At 36.8% G+C, this 19,765-nt stretch overlaps 1 protein-coding gene across 7 annotated transcripts in view; it reads right to left on the reverse strand.

Annotated features, from left to right (window-relative positions):
- Positions 1-1,272: 1,272 nt before the first annotated feature.
- The window catches only part of LOC124171746 (GMP synthase [glutamine-hydrolyzing]), a 50,429-nt gene continuing 31,936 nt past the window's right edge, over positions 1,273-19,765 (reverse strand). For all 7 annotated transcript variants that reach the window (XM_046551028.1, XM_046551030.1, XM_046551023.1 and 4 more), the window contains exons 6-14: positions 19,504-19,647; positions 18,436-18,601; positions 14,934-15,085; positions 10,719-10,934; positions 9,538-9,717; positions 7,945-8,070; positions 7,244-7,504; positions 4,081-4,278; positions 1,273-1,807 (exon numbers count right to left, since the gene is read on the reverse strand). In XM_046551028.1, coding sequence (XP_046406984.1) covers positions 1,706-1,807; positions 4,081-4,278; positions 7,244-7,504; positions 7,945-8,070; positions 9,538-9,717; positions 10,719-10,934; positions 14,934-15,085; positions 18,436-18,601; positions 19,504-19,647 — 1,545 coding nt within the window. In that variant the 3' untranslated portion in view covers positions 1,273-1,705. The remainder of the gene's footprint in view (positions 1,808-4,080; positions 4,279-7,243; positions 7,505-7,944; positions 8,071-9,537; positions 9,718-10,718; positions 10,935-14,933; positions 15,086-18,435; positions 18,602-19,503; positions 19,648-19,765) is intronic.

The raw sequence follows: 19,765 nt of genomic DNA on the forward strand, positions 1-19,765 counted from the left end.
GATGGCATTTATGATTTCTCAAGCAGATACTTGGCTTACTTATTGTTAGTAATGTTGGACTCTCTTCGTTTGAGATTTTTTTCTGTAGCAAAACCATTGCTTTTTTCTACCTTTTATTTACTACTTGAAAACTAATGAAAATTTATTTTTGATTGCCCCAATATACAACAGAATAACTTGTCCACAAAAAGCCACATGGGAATTAGGTACCAAACTAATGGAACTAATGGTCATGTAGGAATTTAATTTTCATACACCTCATCATAGCAAAAGTTTAACATTAAAAAATGTACACTAGTAGGAGCATTAACTTAAAAATAGTACCTTGGAAAGCCAAGCAGAAAAGGGATAAATTAAGAATGACTGATAATAAAGTTGGAGTTAATTTTCAGAAACAGAATAGTTTATTCTAAATTGTTCTGAACACAGTTTAAAACTAATTCACTAAAGAAGAGCATAGCTTTTGCAAAAATGGGGGTTGAGCTTCTACGGCCTCGGGAGCTGTAGAAAGGATATACTCTATTGGCTGTATAATTCTCCCATGGCTCGTCCACCTTGCAAGTCAAAAATTTTCACTGCGTTGGTTTGCGGGAAGGGGGAGAAATTCACCGTAAGGACTAAACAGCAGCCTCTCAACCGGAAAGCCCAAAACACACACACATTCACTCACAACAAACATAAACAACAAGATCCTTTGTGGGGGCTGTAGGGACCTCCATTAAGGATTCTCGCTCCACAAAACACCGGGAATCTTCGCAGGATGGGCCAGTTAGGGATAGCCAGTGATTTGTGGAAACACACACTCAATAAGCAGTCACTCAACACATTCACTCACCTAAAGATGGCTTCAATTTCCCGGGAGAAAAAGTATTGCTCCAAGAGAGCGTTGTCGGGGATCGGCAAGGGGACGAGGAAAACACACGTATACATATTTCAGCTACAAAGTAGCCCTCTTCAGCGTGCTGAAAGAAGAACCAAATGCACTTACATCACGATGCTGAAAGTCTCGGAAGCAGCATCACAGCTGGCACAACTGGTTGTGCAGCCTGAGGGCCTTAAATTGATCGTGCAATTTGAAGAGGTCCAATATATATCCTGGGTCAAAAGATGTTGCTTTGTATGCTCAACATATGGACATGAGGGCAAGCCAAATACCAATGAAACATAATATTGAGATTTACGCATCAAACAATTCAAAAGGAAATCTTAAATCCAAGCCAGATGTTCTAAAATAACTTCGAAAGACTATGACAGAAAAATGAAAGCATTAGATAAGAGGTACAGACACCTTTATTTCATTATATCTTCATTAACAAGAGCATGTCATACAATACGAAAAAAACAACCCATTGGGCTAAAAATATTGAGTATGACATAAACAAATGCTAAATAAGGAATGTCTTTTAGGGTGATAAATTTTGGCTTCCAAAAAAAATAATCCACACATCAAGGTTGAGGTATCGTCTTCACTTTCACCAGATGATAGATTAACATGATTACCAGATGTCGTCACAGCACAGGAAATTAGTACATCTCCATTTTTTTAAACATGGAAACGTAAACAAACCTAAATTTTTATAAAAAATTATCATCAGTCTCACTTTTAAATAGGCACAGAGCATCCAAAAGTCAGTAACAAAGAATCTTGCAACAGTTGATTGTTTTTTCTTATTATTATAATTATTATTTTGAGAGGGACATATTTTTATTCCCATTCAACAGTTCCAGGTGGTTTTGTGGTTAGGTCGTAAAGGACTCGCGAAACACCTGGAACTTTGGATATCTCCCACATCATCTTTTTGGCCATCTGAAAAGATAAGCAGAGGAAGAAACTAATCATCAATTCAGAATTTAAGAAACTAAGAACCATCTGTCAAAATGACAGGTAATGGTCCTTCTAGACAGCCATACAATCCTTTCAATGTTGATGAAAATTCTTAATTTGCTAAGAATTAAATTGATTAAATGATATGTATTAGGGATGGTCAGATCGGTTCCTCAGATCTAAATATCCATGGATATTGCCCTTCATGGCATTGCCCTTTTGATGCAACACCTACTTCGGATCCAAATTTTCTGAAGACATAGGATCTGGATCCGAAATTTTAAATTAATGCTTCAGTGAATGCAGCGTCCCATAAGAGGAAGTGGAAAGAGTTACGATCCTCTGTTACACTGCCATATTTGTCCTAATAATGAACCATTTTGTTTAAAATCTCTCGTAGGAGTTACGCAACATGATTTCAGTAGTGGAAAATTTTAGGGCAAAATACGATAGGCACATTGTGTGACTATAACCAAGTGATTGAACAACCATCTGGGGAATCTCGGCATAGCAGGATAATAACCATATCATGAGTAACTACGTCGCAGATTTCAGAAAACCAACCTCGGGCCCCATCAGCCTGTGCCTCTGACTTTTTTCTTTGTTACCGAGATCACACAGAACATAAATCATTGTCTTCGAAGGAATATATCAAGTTACACAAGAACATCGAAATGTAGATTGTTCATGAAAACATGAACATGTTTCATCCCTATCCCGCCTCACCAACTGATCTTTTTTGGCCTACCTGCTTCAATTCTCTGTTTCTGGGGGACAAATGCTAGATAAGTGACTTTCTGGGCCCGAAGATATCTCTATAGCTTCGGCAATTGGATGACATGAACAACATTTTTTTAAAAATGAGACCAAGCACGATGCATTTCAGACGATATTTTACTTTTTTTCAGCTCTACTTGATTGCCACCAAGTTTTCTAGTTACAGCAAGACTTTACTAACATTCAACATTGTCTAGACAGCACAGTTTTCAAAGAAAAAAAGCATAGCATTAGCCCCCTTAAAGAAGTATAGACGGACTGGATCGCCAACCGCATATATCACATAGCTTGTCCAGCTTCGCTTTGAAGGCAATGACGACACAAAATAGCAAGATCTGACATGCTTGCCCTTGACTCCCTCATATTAATCTCGTTGCTTGAAAGACAGAGGGATCACACTCCTTCCCCTCCACCTCTCCCATACGCGTTTCTGCTACCACTCCTTCCTCTAGAGATCGCTGAGCGGTCCTCTCGTTCTGTTCCCGCACCTTGTCACACGTGAAGTCAATGTTGTTCCAAACATTGTCAATGTCACAGATAGCGCAGTTGCAATTAATTTTAATGATATATTGATAAAAATGTATTTCATTGTGTGGAAACATTTTATTGAGATAAGGAGAGTGCAACGTGTGAGATGTGCATGCACTGTGGCATGAAACTACCGCAAGGAGGGGCAAAATTCACCTCACCAAAACTGAAGCATTTGCAGGTGAAACACAAGTTGGCATGTGATGAGAAAGTAACAAAATTCAATCAGGATTCAAAAATCCTGGATTCGTCCATCCCAAATAAATATAATGATTACAGCTACTGTTTCACAAGATTACTTCATGGTGCATATTCTTCATCATCCCATAAAATAAATTCGATCAACAGTCTCTCAAGAATGGAGCAATGCAGGCATAACTCGAAAGACTTTTCAATAGGTCTTAGCGCTAAACCCATCATAAAAGTACCTGCCTACGACAAAATCCCTCTTCAATGTGCTTCAAATCCCTTACTCAGCAGCATCAAATAAAGGACCTCCATCCCAGATCAGATAGATAGATGTTCTCCTCTATGGGCATGGGCTTGTTAGCATTACCGAATTGGTGTCAAGTCGGGAATTAGGAAAATTTTGGATTAGGAGAGGTAACTTTCTTCCCTCCATGGTCTTTACCAGGGAATAGTTGCCAATGTAATATTTATTTCACTAAATCCTCTGCCAAAAAAATACCAGGAAACATTTTCCCATCCCATTCAGAAACAGATACACTTTACTACTCAACCTAATTCCATAATTATTCCTAGATTGAAAGAAAGCAAGCTTAAAAGTATGAGAAGTACCTTTCAGAAAAAATGATGGTTCCAAAGAGCAAACCATGAATGGTAGATTGCTCATTTAATGTGCTGAACTTTAACTTTCCAAGGAAGATTGATAACAATTTGTGATTACGGAAACCAAAATACTTATGCTTAAGACATTATCAAAGACTTACATCTTGTAGGAGTCCATCTCTACTATTGCCTGGTATAGCAGGATGACCTGTCATGAAGTCGCTTGTAATGAATGGCCTGACAACAACTGAGTGTTGGCACGAAGGAAGTCTGGTAGTTTGGTCTCTATCAAAATGAATTGGAATCAGTATCACAGGCATTTGTGATACTTTGAAGTGAGGGTCTGCAGCAGCTAAGACCTGAAAAATATTAATTTTAAATATAATGATCAGCAAGTCTACCTTATACCATTACTTATTATACAGGATACACACATTTTCTCTAGAATGTTCTCATGTTCACGGAGGCTTCTGCCTACAGGCTTATAGTAGACCATTCTTGAAAGAACAACACTTCGATTTTATAACGCTACTTATACCTCAAACATACCAAATACAGCAGACTCCCAACTATCCGGCTGCAGTTTATCTGGGTTGTGGATTATCCATGCATGATTTCAATTTTTTCCACGATCTTTATTTTAAAAAATAAAATTGGACGCAAAATCATCGGAATTACTGCATTAATGCTAAGATACACCACACTCATTGTTTCATTCAGAAACCTCTTCTGTAAATGGAAGCGATCACGTGCTAGCTGCATTCACTGGAGCACCGTGTTCCTATTTTCCAAGCCTCACAGTGCACAAGCGTGCTCTGTGATCACGGATACACGTCCGGCAGCAGTTGCAACCCGGGCAACTTGTGCGAGATGCGACTGCGCGGCGTGGTGCCTGACAATGTAGTTTCCGACCAGCAATGGTTTTGAAGCATTCGCGCAAACCACTTTTCTGTATTCACAATCACACAGCCACCAATGTGTGGTTTTCGAGACCAGGCCTTACATGGTGCATTAATAATATGAGTACAACCATGTTATTGCCACTAAAAAGATCGCGAACTGGCGAAGAAAGCTCTCATTGAGTCCGGGAAGCACTCTAAAATAACAGAATAACTGCATAAATAATAATAGATTGTATGTTTTAAGTAATTTATGAACATTACAAGACATTTAAGGGACAATTTGGATTATCCGTGTTTTCCGATTATTCGTGCCATCCCTTCCTATCATTATTTATGCAGTTATTCTGTTATTTTACAGTGCTTCCGGTGTAGGCCGGATAATCAGGAGTCGACTGTAACCTGTAAATTAAAATTAGTAGATATGACAATTTCAACTCTGTTTAATGCCATTTACCAATCATAAAAAATGCCATTTAGATAGGCAATTTAAAATAAAACGTTAAACCCAACAGGAAAATTTTTAAAAATAAAATAGGGCTTGAGTTATTCCATACTTATAACATTATTTTTCACATTCATTTTCAAAAGCCATTTTATAACAAAAGGAAGCTCAAGCGATACTCTAACACTACTGTTGCTTCATCATCAGGGATTGAGAAGGTAAGACATGTTGGCAAGTTGTAAGCAGAGGAAAAGGGAAATTTAAACTTCTAAGGCAATTATTGATGAAGAAAGAAGCATTTTCACTCATATGCTGAATTTTAACTATTACACTTTAACTTATAATACACATTACATTTGCACCTCCAACATAATCACTCCACATTTTCGTGAGTGCACTTTTTACAAGAACTGTGCACATGTTGGAATGTAAGGCTGATAATCCTCTATGATCATGTAAAAAGCTACAGTCCCTTATACACATCACTGCGGAGGCTAGGCTGATCATACAACAACAAGTATTTCATTAATTTCAATTGCAGCAAGCATAGGCATGAAAGAAATTTTTTCATCATCATAATGGCGTTTAGGTATTAAAGCAGTGTCATCTGAAATGCAGAGACATGCAGGCTACACTTGCTACCCTCCTCAAGAACATACCGAAAGATTAAGGGGAAGCAATAACAGTGGCTTTTCTTTGGAGGAAATGAAATTCCTAGGACATCCTCTTGCTTTCATGCTGGAAGGGCTGCGGAAGATTTTGGGAAGCGTCAAGCACAAGACACATTTCGTGTAATTGTTGATTTTAAATAATCAACTTTTATTTCATTCTATTTGTTAATTGAAATAATATTTTGGAATGACTCTTTCAGTACATAGGTACTTAGTACTCTCCCTTTGGAGTAATGTAAATTACAAGTGTTCGAGAGATATGGCAATTTATATTCATTTTGTGTTCTTATTTATTACATCTGCACACATATTGCTGCTTGCCACAAGTCTTAATGGCATGTGCTCTGGCAAGAAGTGGGTTTCATTTTTCATTTGGAAGTTCATCGGTATAAGAAATACAAAAAATTAACACTTTAGTGCACACCAACCCTTGCAAGCATGATCATCATATCTCCGCATTCGAAATGACACTGCTTAAATACCTACACGCCATTATAATGATTAAAAAAATTCTCTCATGCCTATGCCTGCTGCAATTAATTTTAATGAAATACTTGTTGCTGTATGATCAAAATGAAGACTACAAAATATACTGCCGATATAAAGCTCCGAACCCAAGCCCCCTGGGTGAGTCAACAACGCTACCACAACACCAACTGACCCATCTGCAAAGAGGTGCGCTGTTTTGGAAATATATAAGATTTGTTAAAAATACCACATGAAAATTAATTAATTACAGCCAAACTAAGGCCCAATGGAATGGAACAATTCAATGGAACCACAACCATTTCTGAGATATGTTCGCCATTCTGAATGCCTTAAAAAATACAGCATTTGAAAAAGGCAGAGCAAGGTACATATTTTACTGCTTACACTATATTAAATCCAGTTAGATGCCACGTGTTTCCAGGGATTAAACATCTGAATATATAAACCGTAATATATCTTATTCACTCGGCATCACTCTCTTTTAATACCCAGGTTTTTGAAAGATTAACAAGCCTAATGTATAACAGAGGAACGATCATTCAGATTTTTAAAAAAATCTGGATATTTGCAGGCAGAGGATATTCTTATCCCTGATGCCTTTTATTTCGTTAAAATGGTGGACTGAGATAGAAAGTATGGCTTGCCAAACAAATAAGACCAGAGTAATAATAAACATCCCACATTTTCTTTCAAAAAAGAACACAAAAAAGCCTAGACTTTATATACTATGGTATGCACCAGGAGAGATGCAGATATAATCACCAAACATCCCTTTCCTGAGGGGTAACTTTTCTTAATGTCTAAAATAAGATTTATGTACCTGATTTGCAACATGGTCTGCTTGACGAAGAGTTCCAATAACATGCTGAGTTAAATATGTTGGGGTAATGTCGAGAACCTGCTCCCTAACCATTGGTCCCAAAACAGCACACACACGATTTATGTTTGGACAAAGGCGCAGAACCAGTCTGGCCATTAGCTGCATATTTTCCCAGTAACTTGGGCCTCCCATGAAGCAACTCTCTTCACAACCCTCATCTGTTGAGAGGGCTACAACGTAACTGTAAGACCGACAGTCACCCTAAAATCAAAAGGTTCAAATCAACGAAAATTTTTATCGGTTATAATAACACTAAAGATGATAACTATAATACTAATCACCCCAAGAGACAACAAAGACACATGAATAACATTAACTGGATATCAGAGACTTTGAGAAACAACATAAGCCATGACAGCATTTATGCACATGTTTATGAATGATGCTCAATTAAATCACTAATTGAGTATTAGATGAATATCAGAAGGAAAAAGTCCACCATGAATAACCAAGACAACCATTATCCATTAAAAAATTTAATATCAGACATCTAATTCCTTCAAAAAATTCTAACTCTATTCTGCCACACTTAATGCAAATGAACCTTACATGAGCAGAAATTTAAATGAAATCAAACAAGAACTATACATATTCTTATAAGATACAATAATGATTCAATAGTTTTAATGTCAATGCCTTACCTGTACCCCTACACTTCGGATAGGCAACAAGGTAGCTGCCCATGGCTGCTTCCTCGTAATGCTTTGTAACTCGAGCCTTTCCTCTTCACTCGCAATATTTGCTATTCGAACAAGCAAGGCATGTTTCTGTATGAAAAGAAAACAATTATTACCCATAGATAGTCGAGGTAGAATTTATTATAGTAAAAATGTAATAAAATGAAATTTGACTGACCCAAAACTTAAAATATTTGCTGAAGACTACCAAGGTTTGGCATTACAAAAATTGGCAGAAATTTTACAAAAAAAAAAAAAAGAGGAATAACATACAGTAAGCCTAATTTCACATTTGATATTGAAAATTGAAGTTAGAACTCCTCATTAAATACAAAATGCTGCTATGTTACCTAGGTAACCTATAATTCATGGGTGCATTCCGAATCATGCATCATGCTCATCGATGTGCATCAGGCCTTTCCGAATCAAGGATTGATGAGCATCAATGCAGCCCAGCATCGAGCATATTTCGAGGTCCCGGAAGCAATAAGTCACATCAGAAATTCTTGATGCAGCTGATGCAATGGATGCTAAGAATACTTTAATACAGTAAAACCTCTTTATATCGTTATGGAGGGGAGCAAAATTTGGACAATTTGATGTAGAGGTTTTAGTGATAGGCACCATTTTTTCATATCGTTTGGAAATGGAAGGCACTACTGTCTTTTAAACCATTATATTTATGTGTTTAAACATACATGCATGCATTTGTGAACATCTCTTTGCAATTGAATGATTACACAAGGGAAAAAGTGACTTTCTTAAGAGGTCTTTTTAGAAATTTGGGTTTGTCTAATTTTTGTTTTAACTCTTTTTAAATAATATTTTCAGTCCTATTGAATAAGATAATATTATCATTTTTGCATTCCTCCATAACTTTCAATGATGTTCAAAGCTTCCTTAATCTCTTTTTTGGCGGCACTAGGCACTCTATAGAACACAAAACGGATGGGCAACTGCAGGAAGCTCTAATTTCAAAAAGGCGGGAATTTTAAAATAAACTATAACCTCATTCCATCCGTTAAAAGAATGCAATTTATTGATAACTTGCATTTATTTTTAATACAATTGTTGCAATATGGTTTCATTTACTTCTGCATAAATAGTGCTTATATTCTACTTCTCATGCCATAATAACCTGCAAAAGATGCCATTTTCAATTGACATCAGCTAAAATGAGTTAGCTTTATAACGAGTGATTTTCCAGGGAACTCCAGCACCTCCTACAATAGACTTCTACTGTATGTTACTTTTCCAATTCCCTAAAAACAAATATTTTTTGGGACTGCAATAAATAATTGGATAAAACAACATTTCTGTTGAGTTAAGTTTCTCCATACAGTCATTAAAATGTATTTATCGTCTATTGCTGTACCATTATACACCGCATAAGATAAGCTTTCTGTGTATAGAGAATACATTGAAACTATCAACGTATGTCATCACTCAAAACGATCATTTAAAAGAACCTGACCGCTTGAAACTTTCATTTCTAAAACCATCCCCATAGTTTCCTTTTAAATGCATACTATGAAGTAAGACATTCAAAGTTCTTACCTTCTGGACCATTTGGTCATATTCGGCAACAACTTTAATGAGCAACTGGGTTTCGGAGAAGTCACGCTCCATGTATGGCTCTTGTGCACAAAGTATTCGTATGGCTAAACCTGGCCCTGGGAAAGGATGCCTGTTGACAACAGCAGGAGGTAAACCAAGGCTAACTCCCAGAGCTCTCACCTAAAAATTAATATTATTCTAGTTTATTATATTTAAAGCACCCAAGTGAAGGAGAAAGTAATTTGTAAAATTATTAAACATGGATAAAAAAACATAGAATGGTTTCTCTAGGGTAGAGCAAAGAAACTTATCAATCAGAAGGCATAGACATGCATAAATTAAGGTTGCTGATTAATACATATAAGGCTGCACACAGTTAAAAATAATGAACTTTTACAAAATGAATCAATGAAAAAACCATAAAAGATACTCTTACATTAGAATTAAAATACACTAAGTAACATGCAGTAAAATTCTCCTTCAAACTGATATCACTTCTGCACAAGAAGGCTCAAGCTTTAAGAACTTCTGAGCCAAAAGATGCAGAAATAAACCCAGTTTGAAGAGAAAGGAGGGAGCAAAAATTTAGTATCTTGCAAAAGAAGAGGGACACTAAATTAAGAAATGATCAAAAAACATGATTTTATTTTCGTGACTGCATCTATTCATCAAAATTAAATGAAGAATAGGCCATGCAGAAATATTAATGGTCATTAATAAATAACCAAAGATTTAAAAGAAAATACAACATTATTTTTCATACTCATTGGTTGGCAAGGAGAACGACAAAATGAGAAGGAAAACCTTGGTTAAATCCACGGATTTTTAACATGACAACCAGTTTCAAACAAAACCAAAATAAGTGCCTTCATTATAATACCAAGGATTTGGTTGAATTAATGAATTCAGGAAGTCAGGAAGATCCAAGCAGTTTTCTTCCAAAGACAACAAACAGCCAAAAGCAACTACATAATTCCCACAAAGAAAACAGACGTCACAAGAGGCATAGAAAAAGAACTTCTCTTAATACATTGTATAGTCCAAAACATCTAATTCAAAGCCTCAATATCAATAAACTAGCATTTCATGAGATTCAAAACTTAGTTATAACACTAATTTAGCCAATTCCACTGAAATCATCAAGCCGAGTGATCCGATGACATGCAAAATGATCAACTTGCCTCATCCTTGTGAAAGTCCCTCAGAGGTTCAACCACTCTTCCCTCCTCTCTCAGTTTACGAATTAGGTCACAATCATTATGATGAGTTTTGATTGTATCTGCTTTCCCACTAGCCAGAGCAGAGGCAGATTCAATCAAATCTGGCCTTAAAGTTCCTTGTGCCAAAAATACATCTTCAGCTTTGAGATCCATTTCTGCTATTACTTCGTTTGCAACCTGTAACACAAGAGAAGTTATAGAGTTATTTCAGACAATACACGTTTGGAATCCCACTTAGAAAACAATGTCAATCAAAAGCTTAGTTTGTAAATTCCATAAAATTGTCCCATCTCAATTCCCATACTATTAAACAATTATACCCATTTCTAAATAGCCCAAACTAATTCACCTTTTCAATGTTGTACATTCATTAATATACAGTGGAACCTCGCTTAACGAGTATAATTTGTTCCGGAAAATTACTTTTATGTGAAACATTCGTTAAATGAAACTATTTTTTCCATAGGAATCAATGTGAAATAGGATAATGCATTCCATTATGAAAAAATGCTCAAAACATTTATAATAATGTAATTTATTATTTATGATACACCCTTTTTTACTAGAAAGTTGTCTAGAGCGATTTGTTTTTGCCTGCACTTCAAAATTTTGCTAAAATGAGACATTGCTATTGTTAAATACTGCCTTATTAGGATGATGCTTCTCAACATACGATGTTACAGTTTCCCATGCTATCAGCATCTCCCTTATTTCACTGGAAGGTTTTTGCTCTGCTGAGGCTGTTATCTCCTCCTCCCCTTACGAAATCCTCTCCCCAACTTTTTGCTGTGACACACAATGCAGCTCCATAAGCTCTTCGGTGGTCAGTTCCTGGCTATGCTCTTCCACTAGCTCATTAATGTCATTACTGTCCACCTCTAGCCCCATAATCTTGGCCAGAGACAATCTACTCGACTACTGGCTCAGCAGGCACTTGCTCAAACTCCTCAGAGTTGTGTTCAACAACGCTGTCCGGCCAAAGCTTCTTCCATGCAGAAATAAGGGTTCTCTTGGTGACCCCCTCCCACCTTGTCGAACACCTTGAAGCAGGCAATGATGCAAAAGTGGTCTTTCCAAAACTCTCTGAGAGTGAGATTGGTTCCTTCAGTTACCTCAAAGCAGCACTCGAAGAGAGTTTTAGTGTAGAGCTTTTTAAAATTTGAAATGACCTGCTGATTCATGGGCTGCAGCAAAGGAGGCAAGACCTGGATCTTGATGAATTTAAATTCTTCAAGGAGGTCATCTTCTAGCCCTGGAGGATGTGCAAGAGCATTGTCCATAACAAGCAAGGCACGGAGTGGCAAATTCATCTAAAACATATATTTTTTTACAGATGGACCAAACACTTCAATGATCCATTCTATAAAAAGGTAACGTGTCACCCAAGCCTTGCTGTTGGACCTCCATATGACATTTAGCCTACTCTTCTGGACTTTATGCTTCTTGAATGCTCGTGGATTTTCTGAATGGTAAACAAGCAGCGGTTTAATTTTAAAATCGCCACTTGCATTTGCACAAAACAACAACGTGAGACGGTCTGTCATTGGCTTGTTGCCAAGCAATGCCTTCTCTTCTGCTGTAATATAAGTTCACCTCGGCATCTTCTTACAAAAGAGACCGTCTCATTACATTTAAAAACCTGCAGAGGCAGATAACCTTCAGAATTCAAAAGGTTCTTGGAAATGCCAATGAAGTTCTCGGCTGCCTTAATGTCTGAGCTAGCTGCTTCTCCATGCCTCATAACGCTGTGGATACCAGTTCTTCTCTTAAACTTTTCGAACCACCCATGGCTTGCCTTGAATACTTGTTCTTCATCCTTCGATGATCCTGGTGTCTTCTTAATGAGGTTGGTAAACAGTAATTTTGCCTTCTCACAAATTATGTTTTTTTTAATAGTGTTGCACTGCAGTTGCTTCTCATTGATCCATATGGGAAGTAATCTTTCAACATCGTCGAGAGTACATGACCTTTGCGAAGAAATTCTTGAGACACCCTTTGAAGCATTAATCTCCTTAATTTTATTCTTGTTCTTGAGGATAGTGCTAATCGTAGATGTAGACCAATTGCGTGTGTGAACTAGGTCAGCCACACTTACACCTCAATCCCGCTTCTCAATGATTGGACATTTGACTTCTATAGTGAGTTTTTTTCTCTAGCACCAATCTTCTTCTGGCATTTTCTTTGGAGAGAAACATATAAAGGCCTGGTTACACAATACATTAACACGTACGGGTTAATGTCTAAATGTATGAACGCGAGAATGAACGCCAAAATGCACCGTGTAACCACCCAACTTGTGCGAATGCATGAACGGAAAATAGAACCTGTTCTAATTTGGTTCATGCATTCGTACATGCTCCGTTCCGGTCCACCAAAATCATTCACGCAAACGTACATTAACTTGTATGTGTTAATGTACCGTGTAAACAGGCCTTAAGAATATTTAAACTTTGCACAAAAAATACACAATAATTTGACCGAATACAACTTTCGCAAGTGACAGTGAGATGTTAGCTGAACGAGCCTAAAACACAGACTGATAGCAGAGATGCAGGCAGGAACTTCCTAGTGAGAAAATGATGTCTCCTTGTCACTCGTTCTGATACACATTGCTCGTAAAGGGAGTCACTTTGTTACATTTTGTTTAGCTCGTATGCAAGGCGCTCGTTAAGCGAGGTTCCACTGTATGCCGGCCTCGGTGGCGCCGGGGTAAAGTCCCCGACTGCTAACCTAGAGGTCGCGGGTTCGAATCCCGCCTGGGTGGTTTGACCACCAGCCAGGGCATGGATGTATGTGATTGTCAAACGAGTCAATTGTAAGAGAGGACTATCTAGTCCTAAATTCGCTTGTGAAATAAAGACGACATTATTATTATTATTATTATGTGCTTTACATTGTGCTATATATTATCCATTATTGTATATTATCATCTGTTAACAATTTTTTAATTTTTTTCTATACTTAGTTATTAGTCTGTGAATAATTTAATAATTTTGTTTCAAAAATGAGACAGGATAGAAAAAGCAAATATGAATTTCATCAGTATGAATTTCATTTATTATGAAAATGTTTGTAATCTCTTCGTTATACTTTTGTTCAGGATTTCAATTTTATTACCATTGTTAAACATAAAAATGATAGCTGAGCTATAAACTGTTCTTTAATAATACGTTCAAATCGGATGTAACATCTGATCTGCGAACAATAAATTTTATTATTATTTTACTCGGTTTATTTTGTACCTTCTCCTATCCCTAGCCACTCACTTCTCACTTGCAAAACCCCAACCCACTTCCACCTTCTTCACTCCTTCCTTTTCACTTTCCCTCTCTCTATAACACCTTGGTTTTTCCACCTCATTATCCCCAGCCTTTTGCCCACTCCACATTACCTCTTCAGGAAGTTGAAATTTCTATTTCCTCAGTCCTGAATATCCCTTCACTCGATGCCTACCTCTTCTCAAACAACCCCTTGACTCTTTCTTAAAGAGTGGACAACCCCAGCATGTGCCGAGTAATCCCTCAATAGAGTTCCGAAAAGAGACACTCTCCTGCCCCCATCCCTTCTTCTCCTGCTCAGAGTTCCCCAGCTCGCTCCCTCATTCAAATGGCCTATGACCTTTCCTTTCCCTTCAGATCAGAAACTACCGTATTTCTCCGAATATAGTCCCCCCCCCCTAATTTTGAGGCTTCAGTTTTGGGAAAAGTTTAAAAAAAATGCGTTTGAATATAGTCCCCCCTTTACTTTTATCACAGGCATTTTTGGAAAAAAAGGGGGACAATATTCACTTAATGGTACGAAACTTTCATACCTTTTCGGATCAGCAATTTTTTCCTTAAGAGCCATTTAGGACTTGAGATGGTTTCGTACCTAATAGTGAATGCAGTCCGAAATTTTGTTGTTTCGTACTTTAAAAAGCTTTATTGGTTTGGATCATATCCCCACTAAAAACTACAGCATCGAAGTAATGAATTAACATGCCATTGCATTTCCCATTGCTTTTCGCTTCGGCTCTCAAAACTTTTTGAACGTTGATACCTAAAATACCTTCTGTGTGATATGGTGGGTGAAATATTGGTCACTTAGGATTTTTGAACACAAAAGCCATGGCTAATAAATTGGCCTCTAAGGATTCTAAGAGTTCAGTAAAATAAATTTAATGTGTCCATCACCTACCCGAACAAAGACATCACCAATAATTTTCCTTTTCTCTTCAGGGTCTATGGTCATACAAAGCATTTTAGTGAGTGTCCTTCTTGACTTCGGATCCTTTTTGTCCATTGGTACAGTGGTAGTAGCATAGTAAAATTGCTGAGCAGCATTAATTACTGAAATATAAATAAGAGCCATTAACATCAACAAATTGAGGGGAATTTTTCGGAGCATAAACAATAAGTAGTAATACTAACATCTGAAAGATGAAGCAATATTTTAAAACCACAAGAATGTAAACTTAACATAGAATCACCAAAGTAGGGCCTTATTATTAGCACAACCTTACTTTGGAAAAAAAAGAAAATTATGAATGATAAAGCAATGAACTGAAATTATAATAATTATGTGAAATATGTTAAAACACAAACCTGTGAAGGTATATTTATGGATTCTGAAAGAATTTTCACTGGTAAACAGTACATTCTACCAATTATAAGGATGGCTGCTACTAAGCATATTTATACTTCTGCCTGATGGTGATTGTATCTAAGACATAACACAAAAATGCTAAGAAAGACCTTTTCTGGGAGGAATAAAGACTTAACCCATTGGCTTAAAGAGACGGCGATTCGCCGGCCTGCGGAACTTTGCCGTAAACTAAACAGCAGGCGATTCGCCGATTGAATGCAGCGCTGTCTTTCAACACGCCTAATTAATTAACGGAATAAAATATTTAGATGAAATCTTAACATTTGTATCACAGAAACATTGTTCTTTAGGTCAAACTCATTTGCAGTTATCATTTTACAGTGTTTTTACTCTTTACCTCGAAATGTATAACTGCCATTTTTAGGGGTGCGTCTTTCCGCCAGTTATTTTTACTTACAGATGAAGGCCTACCCGTTGCCTTTCATAGGCACTTACTATTCACTGTTTATGCAATTGTTTTCAAAGTGATTACCTTTAGTATTTATCGGAGGAGATTTTTTGACTGCTTATTCATCTCTGCTGACGATAAGAAGGACGCATAAACGAGACGACTTCGTTTTCGTGGAATCTGACGCACCCATTGAAATGACTGAAATTTTGCTTCGTGCGATTATGACAAGACTGACAGACGACTGTAATGATATTACTTTGTAATGTCTAGTTATCAATTTCACGATTCACTTAGTATTATTGCCTTGCAAGTGAGCAGTTCATTTCGGATTATGAACCTCTCTTTCTCCCGCAGATGGCCGCAGAGGCCCGTCTCCCTTTCAAAATCTCCTATCGGTTTACTATCAATGTTGACGTAGTGTTGTGTTCCACTTCCACTGCAGGTGCCTAACCTGATCCTTATACAGGTGTTTTATTTCTTTATACTTTGCTGACAATTGTGTTTTGATATTGGATTCATGTCTCTGTCATTATAATACGCAGTTATTTGATAACCTTTTCTGGGTTGAAATTGGTGAGAAGCAATTACTTTGTTATCGTTCGCTTTTTCTGTCAATTTGCTTCTTACTCAGAACTTTGCTCACGTTTCATTATCAGAACAAATCACATTGTAAGACATTCTTCTCTTCTCAACGGCTATATAAACCCTGGGTTTGGCATTCAGATGGTCAGTTCGGAAGCACGTAAGGCTTTGTTTCGTCGGTGTTTGTGCTCCTTGCGAAAATGGCAAGCGGAAAAGTGAATTACTGTGAGAGTACCGTTATCGAGAATGCTCTGTTTGAGAGTGATAGTATGAGTAGTGGTGATGAAGATTCGTCCGATGAGCGGGGGAGCACCAATGAAACCGCGGACTGTGAGACAGGTAGCGAGGACTCTAGTGAAGAAGAGGTTGAGCGTCAACCAGTCAAGAAAAAAGTAAAGGAAAACAGCTGCATGTGGAATACATGTAATAACCTCGTGAAAAAGTTTAATTTTTGTGGTGCAACTGGCATCAACTCGAGAGTGCTTCGGCTTACCGGAAAATGCCAATGAACGGGACTTTTTTACGCTTTTTTGCAACTTGACTTTTGGGAGTTGATCTGCCAACAGACTAACAGATTTGCTGCAGATGAATCACAGAAGTAGTTTGACGGGCGAATTGTTTCCAACCACTGCTGAAGAATTATGAGCATATTTTGCATTGTATGTTTTGATGGCACAGGTGAAGAAAAATAAAATTCAAAAGTAATGGAGTCCGCGAGCGGTCACTGAAACTCCTTCCTTCAGTAAAGTAATGCACTAACGACGCTTTCTATTGCTGTCTACATTTTTGCATTTCACTGATTCAACTCTCGATGAAAATGACAGGCTAAGAAAAATTTCTCCCATCATTCAGTACCTACGTGAACATAAAATTTCAGTCTATATATTGCCCTTCACAAAATCTTGCTGTTGATGAAAGCCTTATGAAGTTTCGCGGCAGACTTAGTTTTAGACAGTATAACCCCAACAAGAGAGGTAGATTTGGGATAAAGTTTTACAACATTTGTGAAAGTTCCTCAGGATACTGTCTCCAGTTTGAAATATAGTGAAAGTCGGTGGGAGTGTGAGCAGTGCTGTGTTGCTCTTCAAATACCCGAATGCTTCAAGGATTTTCATACCAAAAAACCATGAAGGTAACGTAATTTACATTAAATAGTATTAATTTATATAATTGTTCAGAGTACCTATCAACCAGAAAAATACATTTAACATTAAATACGCATAAAACAAAGTACGATGCAACTTTCACTCAAGGAACTGAAAAGTCAATTTTTTTACAGATTTCCTGAAATGAATTCAACGTTTGATTGTTTCCATATCAGTGACTTGATCACTGTTAAAAAGAAATATATATAAAAACACACATATCACTATTACTTTTTCCAATTTTACCTTCAAAATTTCATTTTGTTGCATTATAACAACAATTGTTGTAAAAAGTTACAATTTTGCTATTGTTAATAATATCGCTTTGTAAATTCAAAATTCTTGTAACAAAAATTGAAATAACGTTCAAAATTGTTTCATTGTAGATAAGTGAAATTTTCAAGTAAATAGCAACATTATATGCGTAGATAAAAAATATTATTCATTTAAATTATTTGGCTGAAATAAATCGTAATCCTCGGTAAGGGAAACGCCCAAAAAATACTAAGCCAATGGGTTAAATTGTAAGTTCCATAAGCTCTGGGGTATCTTGCCCTTTCTATGATTTGTGGTTCATTCTGAGGATAGCAGATGAATCTACATGTAGATTTGATGATATAAATTACAACATAATAACTTGTGTGTATGAATAAGACAAATATGGAATTTTGCTCTTCACCAAACAAGCAGTTCCACCAAATAACACCTAGGACAAGTAAACACAGACTCTCAATAGACAAAAAATTTAGACGAAAATGAAGAAGTACATTCAATGACTGTGATATTTTGCTGGAAAAAAAGACCTTGCTAAGATCACTTACAACATGAACGAGGAAATATTTTGGGTGATTATACCTCATTATTAAAAAACCGTGGTAGCTTAATTTATTCCGAGTAGAAATTAGAAAATACATACTTTTGAGCTTTGGGCATATTTTTTTGAGGGTTTGTTCCACATCCGATCGGTCATTTTTCCTCATGAAGCCATTGTCTATGTGGACTGTGATAAGTTGGTCCTCTGGAAGAGCTTTCCTCAAGAGAGCTGCACACACAGTGGAGTCAACTCCTCCACTGGCTAAAAGCTTAAAGAAAAACAAAAAACCATTAACTCAAAGCCAGCACCACAAAGCTAGTAGCTTAAATTTGGGATTAAGATTAAGATATAAAATATGAAATTCTTGCCATTCTAACGCTGATATCAATCGACTCATTTCCATTCTAGCCAACAAATATTTCGAAGGGACAATTAATTTTTACTCGACTTAAATGAGAATAGGAGACTAAAAGAATACAAAAAAGAAGTGACTTGCATCCAGGACGAAAATAGGCTGATAGTAGAGAGTTCATACGGGTTTCAAGATTAAAAATTTACTCAATTTTCAATTACAATATCAAAAACTTAACTTAATCATCAAGAGAACTTTTTTCTCACTTCCCACCAAGTATCTGAATCAAAAAATAAGGTGGAAGTCATGAACGCTGTTGCAATTTTAAGATCGGCAAGAGGTAAAGTGCTCTGCAAAAACAATCAGTCAGTTTAAGAAATTTTCCAGACATAAACTACATAAGAAGAAGGAATATAAGTCAGCAGCAGATATGCCACACTCGTCCACTATTAAACTGGGCACTTTGCAACATCAGCACCAAACCAAAACAAATAGTTGTGCCACAAACCAATGCAAGATGAGTTGCTCACATTTCTCGTTGGTCGGTCTACAGCAAACAACAATGCTACTACATAAAGGCAAAATTGGCTCTGAAAGCTCTTCAGAGCATCTGCATTCCTCAGATGAGGAAGCTACACCACAAGTAATCAGTTGCAAAACCTACAATGAATGTTTTAGACGAGAATTCTCGCGATGTGAGCACAGGAACTTTTGACCATGATTTTATAATCAATATTTACTGACATTTCCAGGTTTTTAAGATGCGTAAAGACCCTGTACTACCATAAAGGAGCATAGTAAAAATTAAGAATACCCACCAATACTTGACTGGTTCCCACAATTTCCTTAATTTCACTAATGCACTCTGCTTCCCTACTGGCCATTGTGAAATTGCCAGTACAACCAGCAATGTCCATTAAGAAATTCTTCATTATTATTCTTCCATTGATAGTTAAATCCACCTGGAAAGTATAAATGATATGATAAAACACTGAGGAAATATATTGAAAAAGTTTAAATTACAATGTATTTTACGAACCATGCACAGAAGCACAGATAATTATCATGGTAATTAGGCAA

The sequence above is a fragment of the Ischnura elegans genome, chromosome X (genome assembly GCF_921293095.1).
Source record: "Ischnura elegans chromosome X, ioIscEleg1.1, whole genome shotgun sequence".
In the NCBI taxonomy this organism is placed as follows: Eukaryota; Metazoa; Arthropoda; class Insecta; order Odonata; family Coenagrionidae; genus Ischnura; species Ischnura elegans.